Source organism: Mya arenaria, chromosome 5, assembly GCF_026914265.1.
Source record: "Mya arenaria isolate MELC-2E11 chromosome 5, ASM2691426v1".
In the NCBI taxonomy this organism is placed as follows: Eukaryota; Metazoa; Mollusca; class Bivalvia; order Myida; family Myidae; genus Mya; species Mya arenaria.
Window position 1 is genome coordinate 61,325,801 of NC_069126.1, and position 21,524 is coordinate 61,347,324.

Here is a 21,524-nt window from a genome sequence, read left to right on the forward strand (position 1 = left end):
GAGGGTTCATGTATGCACCAATCAATTGTAACCATGGCCCCACCCCAGGTCCGGGGTCAAAATAATCAAGCTCAAAATACTTCCGTAGAATGGCCCAAAATCAAGGACAAAATACTCAGGTAGGATGGCCCAAAATAAAGGACAAAATACTCAGGTAGGGTGGCCCAAAGTAAAGGACAAAATACTCAGGTAGGGTGGCCCAAAGTAAAGGACAAAATACTCAGGTAGGGTGGCCCAAAATACTCAGGTAGGGTGGCCCAAAGTAAAGGACAAAATACTCAGGTAGGGTGGCCCAAAATACTCAAATAGGATTGCCCCTAATCAATGAAAAAATACTCACGTAGGATGGCCTAATTCAAGGCCAAAATACTCAAGTTGGATGGCCTCAATTCAAGGCCAAAATGCTCAAGTAGGATAGCCCTTAATAAAGGCCAAAATTGCTCAAGCAGGATGACCCCAAATCAACGCCAAAATACTCAAGTTGGGTGTCCTCAATTCAAGGCCAAAATGCTCAAGTAGAATGGTCCCATTTCAAGGCCAATATACTCAGGTAGGTTGGCCCCAAATCAAAGCCAAAATACTCAGGTAGGATGGCCCCAAATCAAAGCCAAAATACTCAGGTAGGATGGCCCCAAATCAAAGCCAAAATACTCAGGAAGGATGGCACCAAATCAAGGCCAAGATACTCAGGAAGGATGGCACCAAATCAAGGCCAAGATACGCAAGTAGTATGGCCCACCAAAATGGTAATATGGGTCATAATTGGTAACACTCTTGGGCCGATACTGTTTTTAACTGCGGTTACAACCTCAAAGCTTATAAAACTGTTATAATGTATCCGGAAATTAATAAGTACCTGCTGCTGTGAGGTCCATGATAATGCCCAGGATGAAGTCGTCCTCGAGCCAGGCCTCTCCCTCTGATTCTTGTCGCTGGTCTGCCTGCAGACGCCTCAACATGGCAATCAGGCCGCGGTCACTCTGTGAAATATATCATCATCATCATCATTACCATCATCATCATCACCATCATCATCATCATCATGTTATTACCATCACCACCACCACCATCATCATCACCACCATAGCCATCAGCACCAGCACCACCAACACCATCATCATCATCATCATTTATCGTCATCATCATCATCTTAATCATCATCATCATCATCATCATCATCATCATCATCATCATCATCAACGTCACCGTCATTAATAATTGCCTAATTGGTCGCTCCTTTAAATGCTAAATTTTGCAACCTATTACTGGATTTGGAATAATTTCAGCGTTATTTAGCTAAATTATGGTAAATATTATAAACAGGCTTAGAATGTAGATTGTTATCAAATGTCAGTAGGTTGAGTCAAGGACATAAAAAAGTCGCTCATTGAAGATCATGCGTTTTATATTCCCAATGATAATGCGTAACAATTCGTCTTTATATCAGTACATTTACAAATAGCAAACTTTTGTTATTGGATACAGCGTCATTATAAAGCATACCCGGATAGAGTATCAGGGCTCTCGTAATTCATTGCTTATCCTGCATAATAATCTACAAACAAACGCATTCAACAATTCGCAATACTTGCAGGTGGCTAGAGTGGGGAATCACGTGACTTCTAAGGGGTTCTCACATGGGTCATCACGGGTCATAACCGATGTAAACAAACCAGCAAGTGATGTTAATGTTAATTTCCTAATAACCTTTTTGGCAAAAAAGATATGAAACTATTTGTTAGCTTTTAAAAGAGTAAGACTATGCTATTTCCCACTTCTACAAGTGTGAAGATGTTATTTTTTCTTGTATTTTAATGATGCAACCGAGGCCGAAAAATAAACGTTGCATCGTTCTACAAAATTCCAACAAATTTCCGTCAGTTGAAATTTTTGCAAAGTATATAATGCGTTTTAAATAGTGTTTATTCACTTGGCTATGATCTGCGCCCAAGTATACACATTGTCAAACGGAGTGAAGATACACACCTTATCTTTACCCCATCCAGCAGTTCGAGGAGTTTTGAAGTATGTACAGACATCTGCATCTTTTAAACGACCAAAACAAATTTGTACAGATTTGCTCTATTACACCAACATGTTTCAAAGTCCCAATCTATGATACTTTCTTAAAATAGAAAGTGGCGGATTCGTGGTCTAGTGGTAACACACTTAACTATCAACCACGGGGTCTTAGGTTTAATTCCCCACTTCATCACTAAAGTACTAAACGTCTTCCTCAAGGAAAGTTTGACGGGGTTTCGTGTGACATTGCTAAACCGTGACAGACGGTAAAGCGTAGCTCTAACCAGGGTTACTTCCTGTGCACTATGTCCTATGCGCACGGCAATGGATCAGCCAGTGATGCATATACTTTTTAAAGCAGTGTATAATTAGTAACACCGTTACTAGCTGAGGCAATATCGGGGAATCACCCTTGAAGTGATTTCATACCAAACATATAGCAAAGTTTTTTTTACCATTTATCGTAATTATTAGCTGTTGAATGTAACATATATAGTTACTTCCGGTTCAAGAACGTCTGAAAAACTAGGAATTGGAATTTCAACAATTTGAAATTTACTAAGGGTGTGTATTCACCTAGAACATGTGACCGCTCTTAACCAATCAGATAGCGTCATTTATGAAGGCGTAGCCATCTACATGTACCTTACACTTCAGGAGGAATGACTGAGAGAGAGGTGTGATCTGCCTCTAAATCCTTTCATTATGTAAAAATGAGGTGACAAGGAGACCTAATAAATATGTTATAAATCAACAGAGCAACAAATATGTTATAATTATGGATCACAAACATTGCATTCTGCTAGGAACGGCTATGTCGCCTGTTAATATAAAGTTTCTAGGGTACTTCCACAGATGCGGTACCTTGGTAAGAAATGTGTATTTACAATTATGCAACACTCCCGTCGAATCCAACTTGCAAAACCGGATATGAAGCTCCCCCGATGTCGCGTATATCATCGCTCATCATCGTAAAACTGGTGTGCCCTGACAACTTCCGGATTCAAAACAGTTGGTTAACAAAATATATAAGATTTATGCGATGCCTACTTAATAATCATCGATGAAGGATTTCCGAAGTCTTTTCTCGTGTCCTGAAAACTGCCGGAGTCAACGAATCTTGGTTAACAAAATATATAAGAACTGTGTGATGCTTACCTTGCAATTAGCGAGGAAGCACTCCCGAAGGCGCGTCTTTTGTAGCTCAATCTTGTCATACAGGTCCTTCAGATTTCCTGGTAATTTCCGGAGACATGGCAACTTGGTCAACAACGTCTGGTTCTTGACGGTTCCTAGCTCACTTCCGGCGTGCATGAAACCCTGGAGGGAGTCGAACTCCGGACCCGCTTCTGAGATTCGCTCCCCCGTCAACTACAATAATAAAGTGAAGTAGATTTAAGCAAGAGCTCATAATAAAAAAAACCCCGACAAATTTGGTGTTTTTATCCATTTATCCATTGCAATTGATTATTTAGATTAAGGATTTTGCATTGGGTAAGTATTATTTTTATCCAGGAAATTGGAAGACATTTGGGTAAAAAAAGATAAGCACTTGCATGTTTCATACAAAAAAATAAATAATTATATTTAGTATCGTTAAATTCTAAACTTTCATGTCTTTAACTGGAAAAGGGATGTTATAAGTAAAAAAGTTATTTTAAAGTAAGAACCAATGCAAATAGCTTGCAGGGACTTTTTCTTTTTTCCTTGTAAGCCATCGAATAAATTACATGTACAATCACTTATGTATATTACTCGTATTCAGCGCTAGAATGATTAATATTTCAGACCCTTGACTTTGTTTACGATTCATACCGCATGTTTGCTTTCCAAAACATCAACGTTTGGTGTCGAATTGCTTGTTATAACTGTGTTTCTAATCAACATTTGACCTCTAAGTGTGACCTTAAACCCTTGAGGTGCAGACCTTGGTCTTGCGCGCTGCACGCCACCTCATCATGGTGAACATTCATGGCAAGTTTCTTGAAAATCATATAATGCATGGTCAAGATACAGCTGGTACAAGGTTCAGACCGGACGGACGCACTGACGCACACACGCACATGCACATAACTGCCATTGTGACAGCTATGTCTCTCTTAAAAAAAAATCCCACGGGCTTTTCTTTTGGATATATATAGCAAGAAGGAACAAATGAATATTTTTGATAAAACGCCAATAGTTTGTTAAAAATAATAAATAAAACATATGTTTTAAATACTACTCATATTCAGTCAGCAGTATTATGTTGCAGAAAGAAAACTGTTTGTCTTTCAATATGCTTTATTTTCATATTGTCATGTTTGTTTAATGTAACGGAAGCGGAAGCACCGTCGGTGCTGGAGGTGTGCGCCAATCGGGGTTGAATATTCAATAATCTAAGGCTCTTTTGTGTCAGTTCTTTATAATGCATTTGGGTGACACTTTAAACAAGGCATGACAATGCATGATAAATCTTAATAATACCTAAAGGAAGGCCAGTTGTGACCTCGGCGTGAGATCAGCTTACACGAAATCCGAGCCAAGTGCATGTAAACTTCAGTCCTAACAAAGACCGCATTTTGAGAATAAAAACACGGTTGAAACACGATGAACTACATTGAATGTTCATTACGAAGAGGATGTATTATTGTTTTTGTGTTTTATTGTTCCCCAAAAAATCAAAATGAAGTGCATTGACTAATTTCCAAGAGGTCATAAATCTGATATTAGCATAATGCGAAAATGGATTGTTGAGTATAAAAACGCATTTTGCAACTCCGCACGCATGTTCATTCTATGACATATATAATACGTTTTGGGTGTTTTGCGTATCACGTGTAACTACGTATTTCAACGTTCCATGAATGGCCGCAACGCCTATATATTATAACGCTATACATTAAACGCGTACAATAAAACTGTTCACTAGTCATACGTTCATACATTTTAACCTTAACTTTATAATGCTTGTGAGTTTGGTTTGTTATCACCACGGACAAGTGGGTTTCCCCCAGTTCACCACGGACAAGTGGGTTTCCCCCCAGTTCACCACGGACAAGTGGGTTTCCCCCAGTTCGCCACGGACAAGTGGGTTTCCCCCAGTTCACCACGGACAAGTGGGTTTCCCCCAGTTCACCACGGACAAGTGGTTTTCCCCCAGTTTACCACGGACAAGTGGGTTTCCCCCAGTTCACCACGGACAAGTGGGTTTCCCCCCAGTTCACCACGGACAAGTGGGTTTCCCCCAGTTTACCACGGACAAGTGGGTTTCCCCCCAGTTCACCACGGACAAGTGGGTTTCCCCCAGTTCACCACGGACAAGTGGGTTTCCCCCCAGTTCACCACGGACAAGTGGGTTTCCCCCAGTTCACCACGGACAAGTGGGTTTCCCCCAGTTCACCACGGACAAGTGGGTTTCCCCCCAGTTCACCACGGACAAGTGGGTTTCCCCCAGTTTACCACGGACAAGTGGGTTTCCCCCAGTTTACCACGGACAAGTGGGTTTCCCCCAGTTTACCACGGACAAGTGGGTTTCCCCCAGTTCACCACGGACAAGTGGGTTTCCCCCAGTTTACCACGGACAAGTGGGTTTCCCCCAGTTCACCACGGACAAGTGGGTTTCCCCCCAGTTTACCACGGACAAGTGGGTTTCCCCCAGTTTACCACGGACAAGTGGGTTTCCTCCAGTTTACCACGGACAAGTGGGTTTCTCCCCAGTTTACTCCACAACTTAGGACCACACTCTTTCATAATTGTATATTAATTACGTTCCAAAGAGAGTGATAGTTATAATTTTGTTCAAACTTGTTTCACATTCGTTGTTAGTATATATTGAAGTTTAAAGTAAATAACTTTTTATTGTACGGACCTTTTGTAATCCTGCCAATGAATACTATGTTTATCACCTGATTATAATCAGTAACGGATAAATGCTGGTTTTCTGGCATGAATGTATTAGAAAATTTGAGAAATACTGCCTTCTCATTCGACAAACATATTGACCACTAAAACATATTAAGTGTTTCCAATAATCAATGTTTCCGCTACTATTTAATCAACACAATGGATATTGGAATTTACAATGAGGATGTATGATTGTATTTTCCTCCTAAACCAAAAGAAGGATAAATAATATTGAAAGGTTTTTTTGTAAATGGGAAATTTTAGTGCTAATGTTTGGAAAAGCAGGGTCCTTCGCGTATACCGGCTACGACGAAGAAAGGTTAAAATGCGACGGCTATTACTGAAGCAAATAATAGTAGTAGTTTACTACATTTCTTAAACATTAATATCGGTATTCGAATATTCTAATATTCGATCGAAAGAATTACCGAATATTCGAATATCAATTTTGCCATTCGTTTGCATCCCTAATAAATATATATTTATGAAATTCAAAGAAACCATATCTCTGAAATCAGTACAAGGTAAAATTGATTTTAGTTAAAGTGACACTCTTAATCAAAATTTATACATACATATGTATGACAAACATAAGTTTTAACTGATAAACGTTGAACTACTTACTAAATAATGCATTTATAGAAAATATTAATTACAGATAACAAGATTATAACCGTGTATTTAAAAGCAGAAAGTGCAAAAATATTAAATGATAGGTGAATGCTAAAATATTTAATATAGTCTACTATAGTCTCATATTAGGTAGACATACGTGTTTTATGCTCATTTCTTTCAAATTAAACTCGGTATCCTTCATAAGAACCATTGTATTCTACATTTATTCATCTTTTTGGAGTATTAAAACAATACTATTAATTGTGGTAAATCTTATTTGGAGGTAAGAGTGCATCTTAATATACATGCATTTGAACGACTTCCACGAACTTGCATTCTATGAAGTATATGAAAAACCTGTAGCCCACGAGGTTGGGCACAAGTTATTAATATGCGACTAGACCCCCAGCAGAGCTATTGAAAAAGTGTCTTACGGCTGTAAGCGGACCGTGCACGAGCATTTCGAGTAATCCCACAAGCCGATACATTGTAAATAGAAAGGCCATGCTAATAATCTTATGTTTATGTTTCGGATTTTTTTTCTATTTATCTATTTATAAATCTGTATTTATTTATTTATTTATTTATTCATGCATTTGTTTGCTCACTAATATATGCAATACACTTATCGTCGTAAAATCAGATACAGTTACTCATTTTTTCTTCAAAAGTGTCCTCTTACAGACGTAATAAAACCGAACACCAATTTTTTCCGAGGCGATATTACTTAAATAGCAATTAAATGTGTCCAAAAGTTTGTAATAATGGTATAAATCATACGTTTTTTTGTATATTGGTGTTTCTTTTTTCTTTAATCAGTTTATACAATTGTTTGTTTATAAATGTTGATTTTAATCAAACAATTGTATAATTTTATTTTACAATGATAATGTTGGCTGGTTCATTTTGATCACGTGACCCTCCATGGTACAACATTGAAACCTATTACAAACTGACGGCGCGTGGCAACACGTCGACAATAACACGTAGTGTTTTTGCGTAAAATTTCACGTAAACGGTGTATGATAAATGTCAAAACATAACATAATCGGCACAAAGCCTATATTTTATAATGTTAGCAGGTCCTAGTTTTTATAGGCACAAAAAGGTATATGTATTGCAGGAGCCTTTCACATGCCTGATAAATATCAAACTATTTAGTGCTTCAAAAAATATACCTTTCCGCTAGTATTTAAAAAAAGATCAAGAGTTGTTTGTGTATAGACTTTCAATGAAAACAAACGAGTGATAAAAAAGAAACTTTACATAGAAATTATCGGCTCAATTTATGTCATTTGCGGTCGGCTCTTCGTTAGATGTAGCCGTATTTATGTGCAGTGCCTAGTATAATATCAAAGCACTGTCCTCTTTGATAAAGCGTTGAAATAATATTGACACTCAAAGTGTATGCGGTTTGGACGAATAATTTTGTTTTTACCCTCTGAAATCGTGTAATATATACCGAAATCTTTAGACGGGCCTAATTTCACTTATAAATTCGAGGAAATTTAAAGGAATACGTACTTTAAATTAACAAACGTACTTTAAATTAACAATCACCCTGATGTTTACACTCTTGATTCTGAATTGATGTTATCTAATGTTCTATTAACAACCTATTCATTATACCGAACAAAACAGACGCGATTTTGTATCCGATTGTTTTGCATATTTAATTACCCAGCGTTCCTCTTGTGATCATGCCAGACGTTCTCTAATAAACAATGAGCTTCTTTGACGGTGCAGCATTGGGCAACACTCAGTGTTTGATATTATGCAGATGGGGAAAATGCCAGAATGTACCAAAAACAGGGGTGGGTCCAGGAATTGACGTTAGAGGGTGCGTTACTTAGGGGCGCAACCTTTTGCATACGCCCCTTCCTCAGAAACGGAATGAAAATGGCATAAAATGTGTGAATTGGGGTTTGAGGTTAATCCCTGAAGATAAATTTAATAATATTTAGTCCGAAATGGTGCATTTTAAGCGTATTTCATAACGTTTCTTTCCTCCGATTTTGACATAAACTATGACTATTTTAGGGGACATACGCCGTGTGCTCCCCCCTCTAAATCCGCCAGTGAAAACCTTGTATATTTAAACGTCACTTGGTATATACTCCACAAACTCTATGCGTAATTCAGCTTCGCGTACTAAATAACACAATCAATGTTATGCAAGTTAAGGCCTAAAAATAATATATTTGGTTCGGGTTACCCGACCCTACCTACGAATTAGGCGCTGACCCTATCGTTTTTATATAAAAAAATGTATAATATATATATAGTGTGTATTTTAGTACTACTCGAAAATTGGTAGTGTAATACTTTGAAGCTTTATACAGAACATTACTTTTACCAAATTATCCGATGAAGACAATAAAGTTCTTTCATAAAGCCTAATAAAAAATAAAACAAAAATGCTACCTACCCAACCATTCTGTTTTGGTATCGTATTACAAATGGAATGCAGATCTCATGTGATTGTACAGTGCGAGTATAATTGATTCTTTTTTATGTAACTTGAGATTAAATAACTTTTCAAATTATAACCACCCACAGTGACGCAGACATAAGTTTTTTGTAAAAAAAAATCGACACTGGATATGGCATAGAAAGACAATAATTATGACAGTTATTCATTTTTCTGCCCATCGAGTCCGCATCCCGAATCCTGGGACAATGCTCACAAAAAGTCTCAAGTCGTAGTCAATGCTGCAAATCTTTATTGTAGTTTCTTTCTAGTCGAGTTTTTGTGATGAAATTTGATGAATTTTATAACTATTCGAAATTGTAGAATTATTCACGTTATGCACCAGCCAATTGTAATCACGCCCCCCTCCCCCCAAGTCCGGGGAATAGCGGGGTCTTTGACTTTCGGTCCAGCCAACCCCGGCTAAAATTCCCACCCTACGGGTACGAACAGATGGTAAAATCCCCGCCAAATGCCCCCGCACCCCAGGGACCCAAGGTAAGGCCGATTCCCCGCTATATTTAAAACGAAGACAAAACCACCGCATTCACCCGGCACTGCGGGACCACCTGAAAGGTAAAAACACGGCCCATTTCCCCGGCTATCCCCGGTATACCCCCGGACCTGGGGGAGGGGGGGGGGGGCGTTGTTACAATTGACTGGTGCATTAATGCTTGTAAAACCAATGAAATAATTTAAAAGATGATTCTTTGTAATTAACTAAAAGTGTTTTTCTGAGTCTGAGTCTGGACTTGGACTTGAGACTGTTCGTAATCATGGCCCAGATGCACAAAGGATTTCTTCAGTATAGCTGTGAGTACAGAAGCAGTTATTACGAACAGTCTCAAGTCTGAGTTCAGACTCAAGACTCATTATGGCAAAACTTCATTTCATTGTTATTCTCCTTCTATCAGAGCATTGATGGTAAAATTTGCTGAAATATATTATTTTTTGAATGTTTTACTATTATTTACCAAAAACAATGTAAAAGAAATGGAATAAATATATTTTTGTTCTTGAATAAAAGACTTTTCTGAGTCTGAGTCCAGACTTGGACTTGAGACTGTTCGTAATCATTGTCCCAGGGCCCGTATTTACTTACGTCCTGAGTTTGAATTTAAGACTCACCCTCGGAAGAGCTAAATATTAGTTGTGTTTGTAAAAATGCTATTATAAAAGCAAAGATGCTAAAAAAAGATATACATGTATGTGTTAAACATTTATTGCTCTACAATTATTTGTGCAGGTCAGAATCGATATAAACATGTTCGTTAAATTAATGAACAGAAAATTTGAAAAACCTTCGTTGGCATTGGCCCACACAAAAATGCAAACACCAAGAAATATGTGAGTCCAAGGGACGCATTGAAGCTGACTTGCAACTCAGGCTGAAAAAAATGGTCTGATTAGGGTTACATCATTTTCGAAAATTGATAGGGTATGTAGGCTTTATGTACGTGAAGTTAGCGGCCTAGCGGCCTAGCGGCGTAGCGGCGTAAAGTTAGCGGCCTAGCGGCGTGAAGTTAGCGGCCTAGCGGCCTAGCGGCGTGAAGTTAGCGGCCTAGCGGCCTAGCGGTATGAAGTTAGCGGCCTAGCGGCCTAGCGGCCTAGCGGCCTAATATAGTATCTTATTTCAAAGTAGGAACATATGCTTTTTCTTATAAACAATGATAAATTAAATGTTTTTGTGCACGAAATATCAATTTCAACTTTTCAAGCGATTTTCAACAATTTTTTCAAAAAAGTTTATCAAACATTTTTCTATTTTATAGCATGCAAACATGCCTGCTGTGCTAACAAACTGATATATTTGCTGTTTATATGCACCAATCATCACTCTGAAACGATTTTCAACATTTTTTCAAAGAAGTCGATCAAGCGATCTAGCGGCCTAGCGGCCTAGCGGCGTGAAGTTAGCGGCCTAGCGGCCTAATATGGTATCTTATTTCAAAGTAGGAATATATGCTTTTTCTTCTAAACAATGATAAATTAAATGTTTTTGTGCACGAAATATCAATTTCAAGCGATTTTCAACATTTTTTTCAAAAAAGTTTATCAAACATTTTTCTATTTCATAGCATGCAAACATGCTTGCTCTGCCAACAAACTAATATATATGCTGTTTATATGCACCAATCATCAGTATGAAACGATTTTCAACATTTTTTTCAAGAAGTCGATCAAGCGATACAGCGGCCTAGCGGCGTGAAGTTAGCGGCCTAGCGGCCTAATATGGTATCTTATTTCAAAGTAGGAATATATGCTTTTTCTTCTAAATAATGATAAATTATGCCGCTGTATCGCTTGATCGACTTCTTGAAATAAATGTTGAAAATCGTTTCAGACTGATGATTTGTGCATATAAACAGCAAATATATTAGTTTGTTAGCAGAGCAGGCATGTTTGCATGCTATAAAATAGAAAAATGTTTGATAAACTTTTTTGAAAAAAATGTTGAAAATCGCTTAAAATTGATATTTCGTGCACAAAAACATTTAATTTATCATTGTTTAGAAGAAAAAGCATATATTCCTACTTTGAAATAAGATACCATATTAGGCCGCTAGGCCGCTAACTTCACGCCGCTAGGCCGCTAGGCCGCTAGATCGCTTGATCGACTTCTTTGAAAAAATGTTGAAAATCGTTTCAGAGTGATGATTGGTGCATATAAACAGCAAATATATCAGTTTGTTAGCAGAGCAGACATGTTTGCATGCTATAAAATAGAAAAATGTTTGATAACTTTTTTGAAAAAAATGTTGAAAACGCTTGAAATTGATATTTCGTGCACAAAAACATTTAATTTATCATTGTTTAGAAGAAAAAGCATATATTCCTACTTTGAAATAAGATACCATATTAGGCCGCTAGGCCGCTAGGCCGCTAACTTCACGCCGCTAGGCCGCTAACTTCACGCCGCTAGGCCGCTAGGTCGCTAGGCCGCTAGGTCGCTAGGCCGCTAACTTCACACCGCTAGGCCGCTAGGCCGCTAGGCCGCTAACTTCACGCCGCTAGGCCGCTAGGCCGCTAACTTCACGTACATTTTTTTAAGGCTTTATACAAGAACTTTATTTTCATCATTGGAGAATGATGTTAAAGTAATCTTTTTCATATAAAGTGTTCAATGTTTTAAACTACATCATTTATGAGATCACACTTAAAAAAGGTAGAGTCGGGTGAACCGAACCAAATGTGTTTTCTTTTAGGCCCGGCACTGAACTACTGGCATTCCAACAACATACCATAATTATCAAACTTGAAGAAAGCTTTACCCACCAGAAGTCCCATAATCTTGACGGTCAGCCTATCTAAGACGGCGATGACGTCGACGTTTTTCCCTTCAAGGTGCGTCAAATCCCGAACAAGATCCCGGGCCTCCTGGCAAACAGCCGTGTAAAACCAGGTTTCTTCCAGCAGACGGGCCTCAAGGTATTCCAAACAAGCGTTTTTTAGAATCTGTTGCTCATCGTCACACTTCCGGAACACAATGTCTTTGGTCTTGTCTATAACGTATTTGCCCATAAAACTGGCCGGACGGTCGTTAAAACGTTTCGCGTGCTCACACGTCACAAACATTCGTCTCAAAATATCCGGATGGCTTATTACTAAGAAGTTTTTACCAAGAACTTTAAACATGAATAAATCTCCGAAACGTTTCTGCCACTCCATGAATTGTAAATGTAAATGGTCCGTGTCCAGATTGAAGGCTTGACCTATTATCGGCGGCCCGCCGGGCCCAGGGGGTGCCGCCATGGTCACGTGGTCTGTGGGTTTACTTATCACGTGATTTGTGCCATGACCATTGGCCTTACACACGGTCGCTTCCGCATCTGTGGTTATATATGCATGTCCATTCATTCTGGAAATAGAAATAATATTATTAAAACTCTCTCACATATTTCATATTGGCGACATTCTTTTCTTTTACACACTCTCAATTTTAGCCATGATTTTCATAACACCAAACCGAAACAGCTCCACACTCAGCCGAACAGATATTTTTAATCAATGCTAATAAGATTAAATCGATCATTTTTTTCAAACGGTAACTATACTTTCTGCTAAAATGAAGCCATGTATGCCACACTTTTTGAACTTTTTCTCTTTATATGAACGTACCATTAACATTGCCATTTGTCAACAACATTACATTTCTCCTTTAATAAAACGTGCGAACGTCCTCGGTTAATTATACATCATTAGTAAAAGTTAACAGAAACAAAACAAATGGACATTTAACTAAGTTAAGTGACTTAAGTCTAGACGACGGCAATTTTACGGAGCATGGTAAAAGTTGTCATTGTTATTGTATAAATCCTTTATTCGTTTCACAAACTAACATTTGGTATAGGGATATAAAATGTCAAAACGATGCTGGTATCATTACTGCAAGCGTGAAAAGGTCAACACAGAAATACGAACAATGGAAATACAATGAATAACGATATTCATGTTCACGATCGCTAACAGCTAGGAGCTTTCTACCATATTATTAAGTACAACGACAGAAGAAGTCGTAGTAATAGTTGTCAATGTTGTAGTTATTATAGAAGTAAAATTAAAAGTAGTGGTGGTAGTAGTAGTAGGAGTAGTAGTAGTAAAAGAAGTAGTATTAGTAGTACTAGTATTAGTAGTATTGGTAGTAGTGGTTGAGGTGGTGGCTGTGGCGGTGGTGGTGGTGATGGTGGTGGTAGCTGTAGAGGTGGTGGTGGTGTAAATTGTGGTGGCGGTGGTGGTGGTGGTGGTGGTGGTAGCTGTAGAGGTGGTGGTGGTGTAAATTGTGGTGGTGGTGGTGGTGGTGATGGTGGTGGTAGCTGTAGAGGTGGTGGTGGTGTAAATTGTGGTGGTGATGGTGGTGGTAGCTGTAGAGGTGGTGGTGGTGTAAATTGTGGTGGTGGTGGTGGTGGTGGTGGTGGTAGCTGTAGAGGTGGTGGTGGTGTAAATTGTGGTGGTGGTGGTGGTGGTGGTGGTAGCTGTAGAGGTGGTGGTGGTGTAAATTGTGGTGGTGGTGGTGGTGGTAGCTGTAGAGGTGGTGGTGGTGGTAGCTGTAGAGGTGGTGGTGGTGATGGTGGTGGTAGCTGTAGAGGTGGTGGTGGTGTAAATTGTGGTGGTGGTGGTGATGGTAATGGTGATATTCGAGGCAGTTGAATGTATTGTTGTTCAATTTAATTAATTCATTTCGATATAAGTTGTTGACGTAGACTTAGTACGCTATGTTTTGAACCAACTTGTAAAATGCATATAGAATATTAATTCGAGTTAATTGGGATCATCCTCAATTCAAAACCTCAATGATATAGACGTCAATGAATAACAAGTAGGTTACAATATATGCTGACAAGTTATGTCACCAAATCAGGTTAAACGAGTTATGTTGACCCGCAATAATGAAACCGATATAGCATATTCAGTTAATTTTGTCGATAGAAAATAATGTCTTCATATCCACTTAATCAGTAAAGAAGACGACATCGGCGACATGTCGTGTTTTAACTCGTTAAGACGAGGTCAAATTTATCGAACACACTGCAATGTATATACACGATGCGCCTCCATACTTCTCATTGCCTTACAATAATGAACAATGGTTGGAAAGAGTAAGACGAATGTATAGATACGAAAGAAAACACACAGCATACATGTTGTGATCTATAAACATCTGCTTGGATGATGGCAATAAATCACTCGCAATGTTTACATCCACGGTAAATGGCGAATGTCCGTATACAAATAAAGCTATCATATATGAATCACTTAAACATCTTACTTACATTTCTTTTTAATCCTATTCACTCAGTATAACAGGTTAACCTTAAGCAGTTCACATGTATTTAAAACTATATTCACAGCGAAAAATCCATCCCCGCCAGACACATGTAAATGACTGACTGTTGGTAGTAGTTCACAGTATTTGGTATTTAACTATTTAGGTCTGTTTATAAATACACGAACTACTTGTAAGGGGATTATACTTCATGTCCTTTTAACGCAGAGCATGACGATTTAATAAGACATTGTAGGTACGTTCAATACGGATGTTGATTCACAAATTTTCCAGACTGACTAAACACAAGGATAAGTTAGCAAACCGAATAAGGGATCGGGTGGTATGATTTATAACAGATTCTTTATATTAGGTTTAAGCTCGCTTCAGTGTGTGTTTATTTTTGTAATAAGTAGAGCATACAACATTTAAGTGTGATGATGCATGCCGATCAAACACAACTATTTCATTATGCACCAGTCAATTAATTGTAACCACAGCCCCCAGGTACGGGGAATACGGGTACTTTGACTTTCGGTCAAGCCAAGCCCGGGTAAACTGCTGGTTAAATCCCCGCCAAATGCCCCAGCACGCCAGGGACCCTAGGTAAGGCACATTCCCCGCTATTTTTGTCGCGAACACAAAACCACCGCATTCATCCGGCACTACGGGGCCACCTGGAAGGTTCAAACACGCCCCATTTCCTCGGCTATCCCCGGTTTACCCCGGACCTGGGGGCGTGGTTACGATTTACTGGTTCACTAATGAATATATACCATTGCCTTTTAAATGCTCTCAAAATCGAATTTTGAATTCACAAGTTAGAATTGTGGCATAATTACAGCTAGTGTCTCCAGGTTGTGTATGTTAGCGGTGTCTATTATAACATTTTTTTACGTAACATTATGATTAAAAAAGAAAATAAAGCGACACCTAAATGACAAAATGCATGTTTAGTCTTTAAAGCAGCACTCTCACACATTGTTAGTTTTGACACTTTTTTAATCATTTGTCCCAGAATCAGCTGATTTGTGCATCATGCCTTAAATTGAGTCATGTTAAAATAACTCAGAATAGAACAGATCACAATAGTTTGGTGAACTGCAGAAAAAAGTCATTTTTTTTAAAGCGTTAGTAACGCTTTTAGCCATAAAACATCAATTAAAGAACGTATTAAAACGTGATAAACTCAAACTTAGGTTTACAAAATTCTGCTAACTCATAGTGAGTAAAATTACTCAATAACAACAAAGTTTTAAAACAAATGTTGCCAACATGGGATCTAAGTGTGGGTTCCTTTAAAGATGCACAGTATAGGTTGATACAGAAAGAATGATAAATTCAAGGCATTAATTATGTTTGACTCATTTGCCTGTAGTGATAAAAACAAACAAAAACCCATATGATTTGTATAAAGTTCATAAAAAGTTGCCATTATAAATCTTTGTAATAGCTACGCCACAGATTTCCCAGTTAAAATGGCGCCAAAATATCGTGATATTCTTGTTCAATCTGTACACTTGTCATATGTTTTTTGTTTTTGTTTTGATCCTTACAGTCCAATGAGTTAAACATAAAACATAAAGATTAAGAACAGAGTTTTGCAACAATCTATAGTGTCCATCAAGAGGTTGAGGGTTCGAGCCCCACCAGTGGTATTCCCTAATGATCTCTCAAAAAGGAAACCAAAGGAAACGGACTCGAGAGTGAGTAATGCACAAGTCAATTTTAACAACGACCCCCCCCCCACCCCAGGTCCGGGAAATTGCGGGGACTTTGACTTTCGGTCCAGCCAACCCCGGCTAAAATCCCCGCCCTACGGGGACGAACAGAAGGTAAAATCCCCGCCAAATTCCCCCGCACCCCAGGGACCCTAGGTAAGGCCCATTCCCCGCTATATTTAAAGCGACGACAAAACCACCGCATTCACCCAGCACTGCGAGGCCACCTGAAAGGTAAAAACCCGACCCATTTCCCCGGCTATCCCCGGTATACCCCCGGACCTGGGGGGCCGTGGTTACAATTGACTGGTGCATAACATCAGGCCTAAAAAAATATGTCCGTTTCGGGTAACCCGACCCTACCTATAAAAATGCGCCGACCCTAACTATTTTTTCCGTTTCTGAGCATAGAAATATTCGTTAGCGAATAGAGAGTTACGAAGGGCAGATAAATGCAGATTTTAATCAGAATTATTGTTTATATGATAAAACAAAGTCAGGCAATGACAGTAATTTAGGAAAGACTGCCATGTGCAAGAAAACACTCTGAACGTACGACAGATTTTGAAAAAAAAATCCCTACCTACCCTACCTAGAAATTTTGGGAAGGTTACCCTAAACAAACATTTTTTTTTTGGCCTCAGCTTTCATATATCTTTACAATTGAGCACACATAAATACGTATAAACCAAACCTATAGTGTGCCCCTATAAAAGAGCTTAGATTCAAACTTAATTCAGATTTCTTTGAATCAGTTTGTTGTCAACCGGAACATCTCGGCTATTTTTTCAATCTAAAACAACCTGATAAAATTAGGACAGTTCAAAATTTCAGAATTCTTTACATTTAACTACGCTGCAAGTAATCTTGATTGTGTATTCAATATTACACTTCACTGGAATTCAATTTGAACTTAGTTATACTACTAACACGTTAAAAAACTACAATAAAACAATACTGTTGTCATTTATTTTACGAACAACATTACTTACGCAACAGCAAAATCCGAGTTTGCTTTCGATGGAAAAAGGCTGAAGTGTTGCGATTGATGTATTTATTTCAATGAAACTTGACACACACACTCATACAACTTATTTCAAAATAACCAATGCATAAATGTGCAAGTCGTTATATGTAGTGATGCCGGAGTAATTGTAGATCGAAAAGATTGAGGTCGTAAACCATTGATCGGAATTGCACTTTTCAAACACATTAACAAATGCGTCACAAGCTATGCAATGAAATGCATTGTTAAACATTTTAACCAATAGTGGCTCAAGGATTTTGTTGCAGATGCGAATTAAGCGTGGGATTGTTCAAGTGAGTTTCTCTGGACCCTTTTGTATTGGCTCTAAAACTGAAATGCGGAGGAGAAAGGGGGGGGAGGGGCACTCCTCTTAGAAATTATAAGTACAGACACTCCTATCAAAGTCATTATTAATCCATTCGTGTTTTATTTTTGATTATTTCGCATAATTCATTTGTACCGTACGGTGCCCCTATGGCCACATCCGACATTTATTTTTACAATTACGAAATAAGACTAAGCGTCGGATGCGCTTTAGAGGCACCGAATTACTTTCTGGACAGTTGGCGTAAGACCACAGTTATTTTACTATATGTTTCATATAGACACTTACCAGGCTTTTCACTTTAAAACAGTCTCAATTGATAAACAAGTAACTGGCTGCTGTAGAACAATCCAAGACACAAAATTAAACCACAAGAAAAAACCCATAAGCTTGACCAATGCAGTGTCTCACACAATTGAGTAGAAAAACATGACCCTGACGTCAAAACGGATTAAGGCTACACACAACCAAATTACACAGTTCCACTTTCAATGCTTTTTTCCAATATAAATCCGTTTTTTCTAATTCATACTGGAACACAAGCACTCTTTTTCTTCTTTTTTTATATAAACTGTTTAAGTTTTTGCATTGAGTAAAGTTTGTCAAAATATTTATTGATTGGTCAATATTAATACATTAATTCTTGTTGACCAATCAAATTTCTTATATATATAAACTATAGCCAAAAGATAACCTATGGATAAGTATTCAGCTTTATATCATTGGCTGTTGCAATTCAAATTTAAACTCATGTACTCAGTATGTATATGAATATTTAATCGCAGTCGATATTCGTTGAGGAAATCGAGCCAAGCGATATCGAGTCAACGGGTTTCGACTGTATTTGTATATTGGATGTAAATTGATCAGACTGAATGAACCGTTAGCTATATACTTGGTGTTTTCCAGACGTTATTATCCGCACAGATGGCATATAAAAGATTTGTTTTATTTTGTTGTTATTGTTCTGTGGGAGCATTGGGAGTTGGGCGCCGTGTGGCGAAATTTACTACCGATTTAATTAACAAGACAAATCCAACAATCACTCACAATTTAGCGAACAGGCCAAAACCCTGAAGAAACTATACATCTTATTTGGACAAATGAATTTATACAAACCATTTAATGCTCCATTGGGTCAATTCTTTCGGGCTTTGTTAAAGTTTACACGTGATAAACGAGATCGTTGTTAACCTATAAACGTGAAATATTTAATCATTTGCAATTATATTTAAATAAAACAAGTACAGCTGAAACATTTGATCTTGTTAAAAATACAGCAGGTTGAAATTTCCATAGTAGTAACTCTTTGAAAGTTAACAATGTTCACGTTAATAAAGTTGTTAACTGTAACAACGATCTGAACAATGGGTAATTGTGCGCGCTATTTGATTATTGTTTCTTTCGCTTCACTAATTTGACACAGCCAAGCGACCGAATTAATTGTTAAGTGAACCAACACTTGACGTTAAACACAAATATTTCAATGTCAACAACTTCCGCATAATTCGCAAAACTGTAGACGAAATTTGTCGAATTACAAATTGTGCTTCTTTCTGAATCTAGCATAAAATCCCTTAGAATTTATGTCCACCATGATGCAGTGGATATAAACCCCCCTCCCCCTCCCCACACACACTCCTCCGTTTGCAGTTATAGAAAACCCACCAGGAGCGCCGGCGCAATGTTTTGCTTACAAGTTATTATTTTTTTATTATTATTATTTTTCATCGTTATGACTATTTATACAATTGATGTCATGTCTTCAACTTGATTATTTTTTTCAGAAAAAAAGCAACAACATTTAATTTAACTTGAAATGCAGGTATAAAATGGGTCTTAAAAGTAATTCTCCCATAGTATTTGATAAGGCCAGGCCATGGCAGGCAGGCAGGCAGTGTATCACTAGTAGTCGGTGCTGTACCATTCTCACAATATTAAATGAAGATCTTTACAATACATAGTTAGAACACAATGTTATCGTTCTAAATAACATAACACTTTGGGCAATGTTAGATTGGAGTGCGTCAAATACAGCCCCATCCCTCACCGCAGAATTTGCTTATATTATATAGTGTTATTATATCCTAGAAAATTCCTGAAATTATATTGCACTATGAGTGTTCGATCATCACGTCTGATATTTGTGTGGTATTTGTGTGTGAGTGTTTTTCTCTTTAAATCTCCATTGAAGAACATATTTCTGGCCTGTTATTCCTGTAAAACTAATATTTAAATCCGATCTGTTTGATAAACCTTAATATTTATCGGCGAAGCATCAATCAATTTCAGCTAGTTTTCTTTGCATCATTTTCGTTTCAATGAGAAGGCACAATCAATTTAGTTAAAAGCATAAGTGTTATATTATAAATATATTACTATGATGTAAAATTATATGTTATATGTCATGTTGAAAATGTTCTATTGAATTTTAAGTGATATAATTAGGTATAGGAGCTGTAAAACGACTGTAAAAAGCTCATAATAATTATTTTAATCTGAAACGCATGTGATGTATTATTATATATGTGTTTGTTATACCAGTGTTAAACATATTTTGTTGTTTTGATGTTACTGTCGTCAATATCATTATTGGTGGTGATGATAATAATGATAGAAAGGAAACATTAACAGCTTCATACATTTGGTATACATGTAGTATAGTTTTCATTTTTTGTTGTTCCCGTCGAAACTCGCTATGTCGAACACTGTTATTTCGACGTTGCGGTTATGTCGTTTTTTTTTCGATCTTTTTCTGTTTAATAATACATTTGTTAAATTTCGGTTATTTCGAATGTTCGTTATCTCGTTTAATAATACGTTTGATAAGTTTCGGTTATTTCGAGTATTCGTTATCTCGAAGTATTTTTAGAGGTCCAATCGACTTTGACATACCGAGTTTTAACTTTTAAAAAAAAAATCTATAATCGATTTTAAGGGAACACCTATGGAGGTATATTTCAAATAAAACATGCATATCTAACAAACCACTTCAACGCATTCAATCTACATCATGAATATCCTTAATATCTTTCGCGAAAACAGGTAAAAAGCCCGGATTTAATTGACCAGAAAGATACTTGAGTTAATAACAAGCTAACAAAAACATTGCTTCCGTGCCTGGAATATCGTAGGAAAAAAAGCCAGGCCACCATTTTTATATCAAACAAAAGATATTTAGACCACTTTATTAACCGGAGCTTTTGATAATTTAGTTTGAATTGTAACCGTTTTGCAGAAATACTGATTACACTTGCGGTTCAAGACGGGGCGAAATCGCGTCCACCCCTCCCCCCCCCCCCCTCAAAAAAATAAAAATAATGCAAATAAATAACTTAGGCTTGTTTCTGAATGACAAAATCCTTGAAACTATTAATGGAAATAATTCACGTGAATGCACTTTTCAGTATAGAATTACAATTACTAAATATTTCATTGCGGACGACCTCAAGCCCCAATTAAGCCCCAATTACGTCATTAAAACCATATATTATTCGTAGTCTTTGTGAAGGGTTATACTTTTTTAGTTGCGCTCCAAAAAGTGCAGCCTCTCTAACGCCAAATCCTGAAACCGCCCCCGGATTATTAATTCATAATGGATATTTAATTCATAAATCAATTAAAACACGTTTATATCTACCTTTTTCGCACGTAGTTTCTTCCAAGCTTGGTATTAATACTTCCAAGGCTAAAGT

At 37.6% G+C, this 21,524-nt stretch overlaps 1 protein-coding gene across 4 annotated transcripts in view; it reads right to left on the reverse strand.

The window, feature by feature from the left end:
* LOC128234188 (steroid 17-alpha-hydroxylase/17,20 lyase-like) overlaps window positions 1-21,524 on the reverse strand; it is a 39,626-nt gene that overhangs the window by 7,114 nt on the left and 10,988 nt on the right. The window contains exons 1-4 of one of the 4 annotated variants that reach the window (XM_052948254.1): window positions 17,470-17,607; window positions 12,269-12,851; window positions 3,181-3,393; window positions 857-980 (exon numbers count right to left, since the gene is read on the reverse strand). In XM_052948254.1, coding sequence (XP_052804214.1) covers window positions 857-980; window positions 3,181-3,393; window positions 12,269-12,850 — 919 coding nt within the window. In that variant the 5' untranslated portion in view covers window position 12,851; window positions 17,470-17,607. Of the gene's footprint in view, window positions 1-856; window positions 981-3,180; window positions 3,394-12,268; window positions 12,852-13,111; window positions 13,259-14,763; window positions 14,980-17,469; window positions 17,608-21,524 lie in introns of those variants that run through there. The other 3 variants (XM_052948252.1, XM_052948255.1, XM_052948253.1) reach the window with 3 other exon arrangements.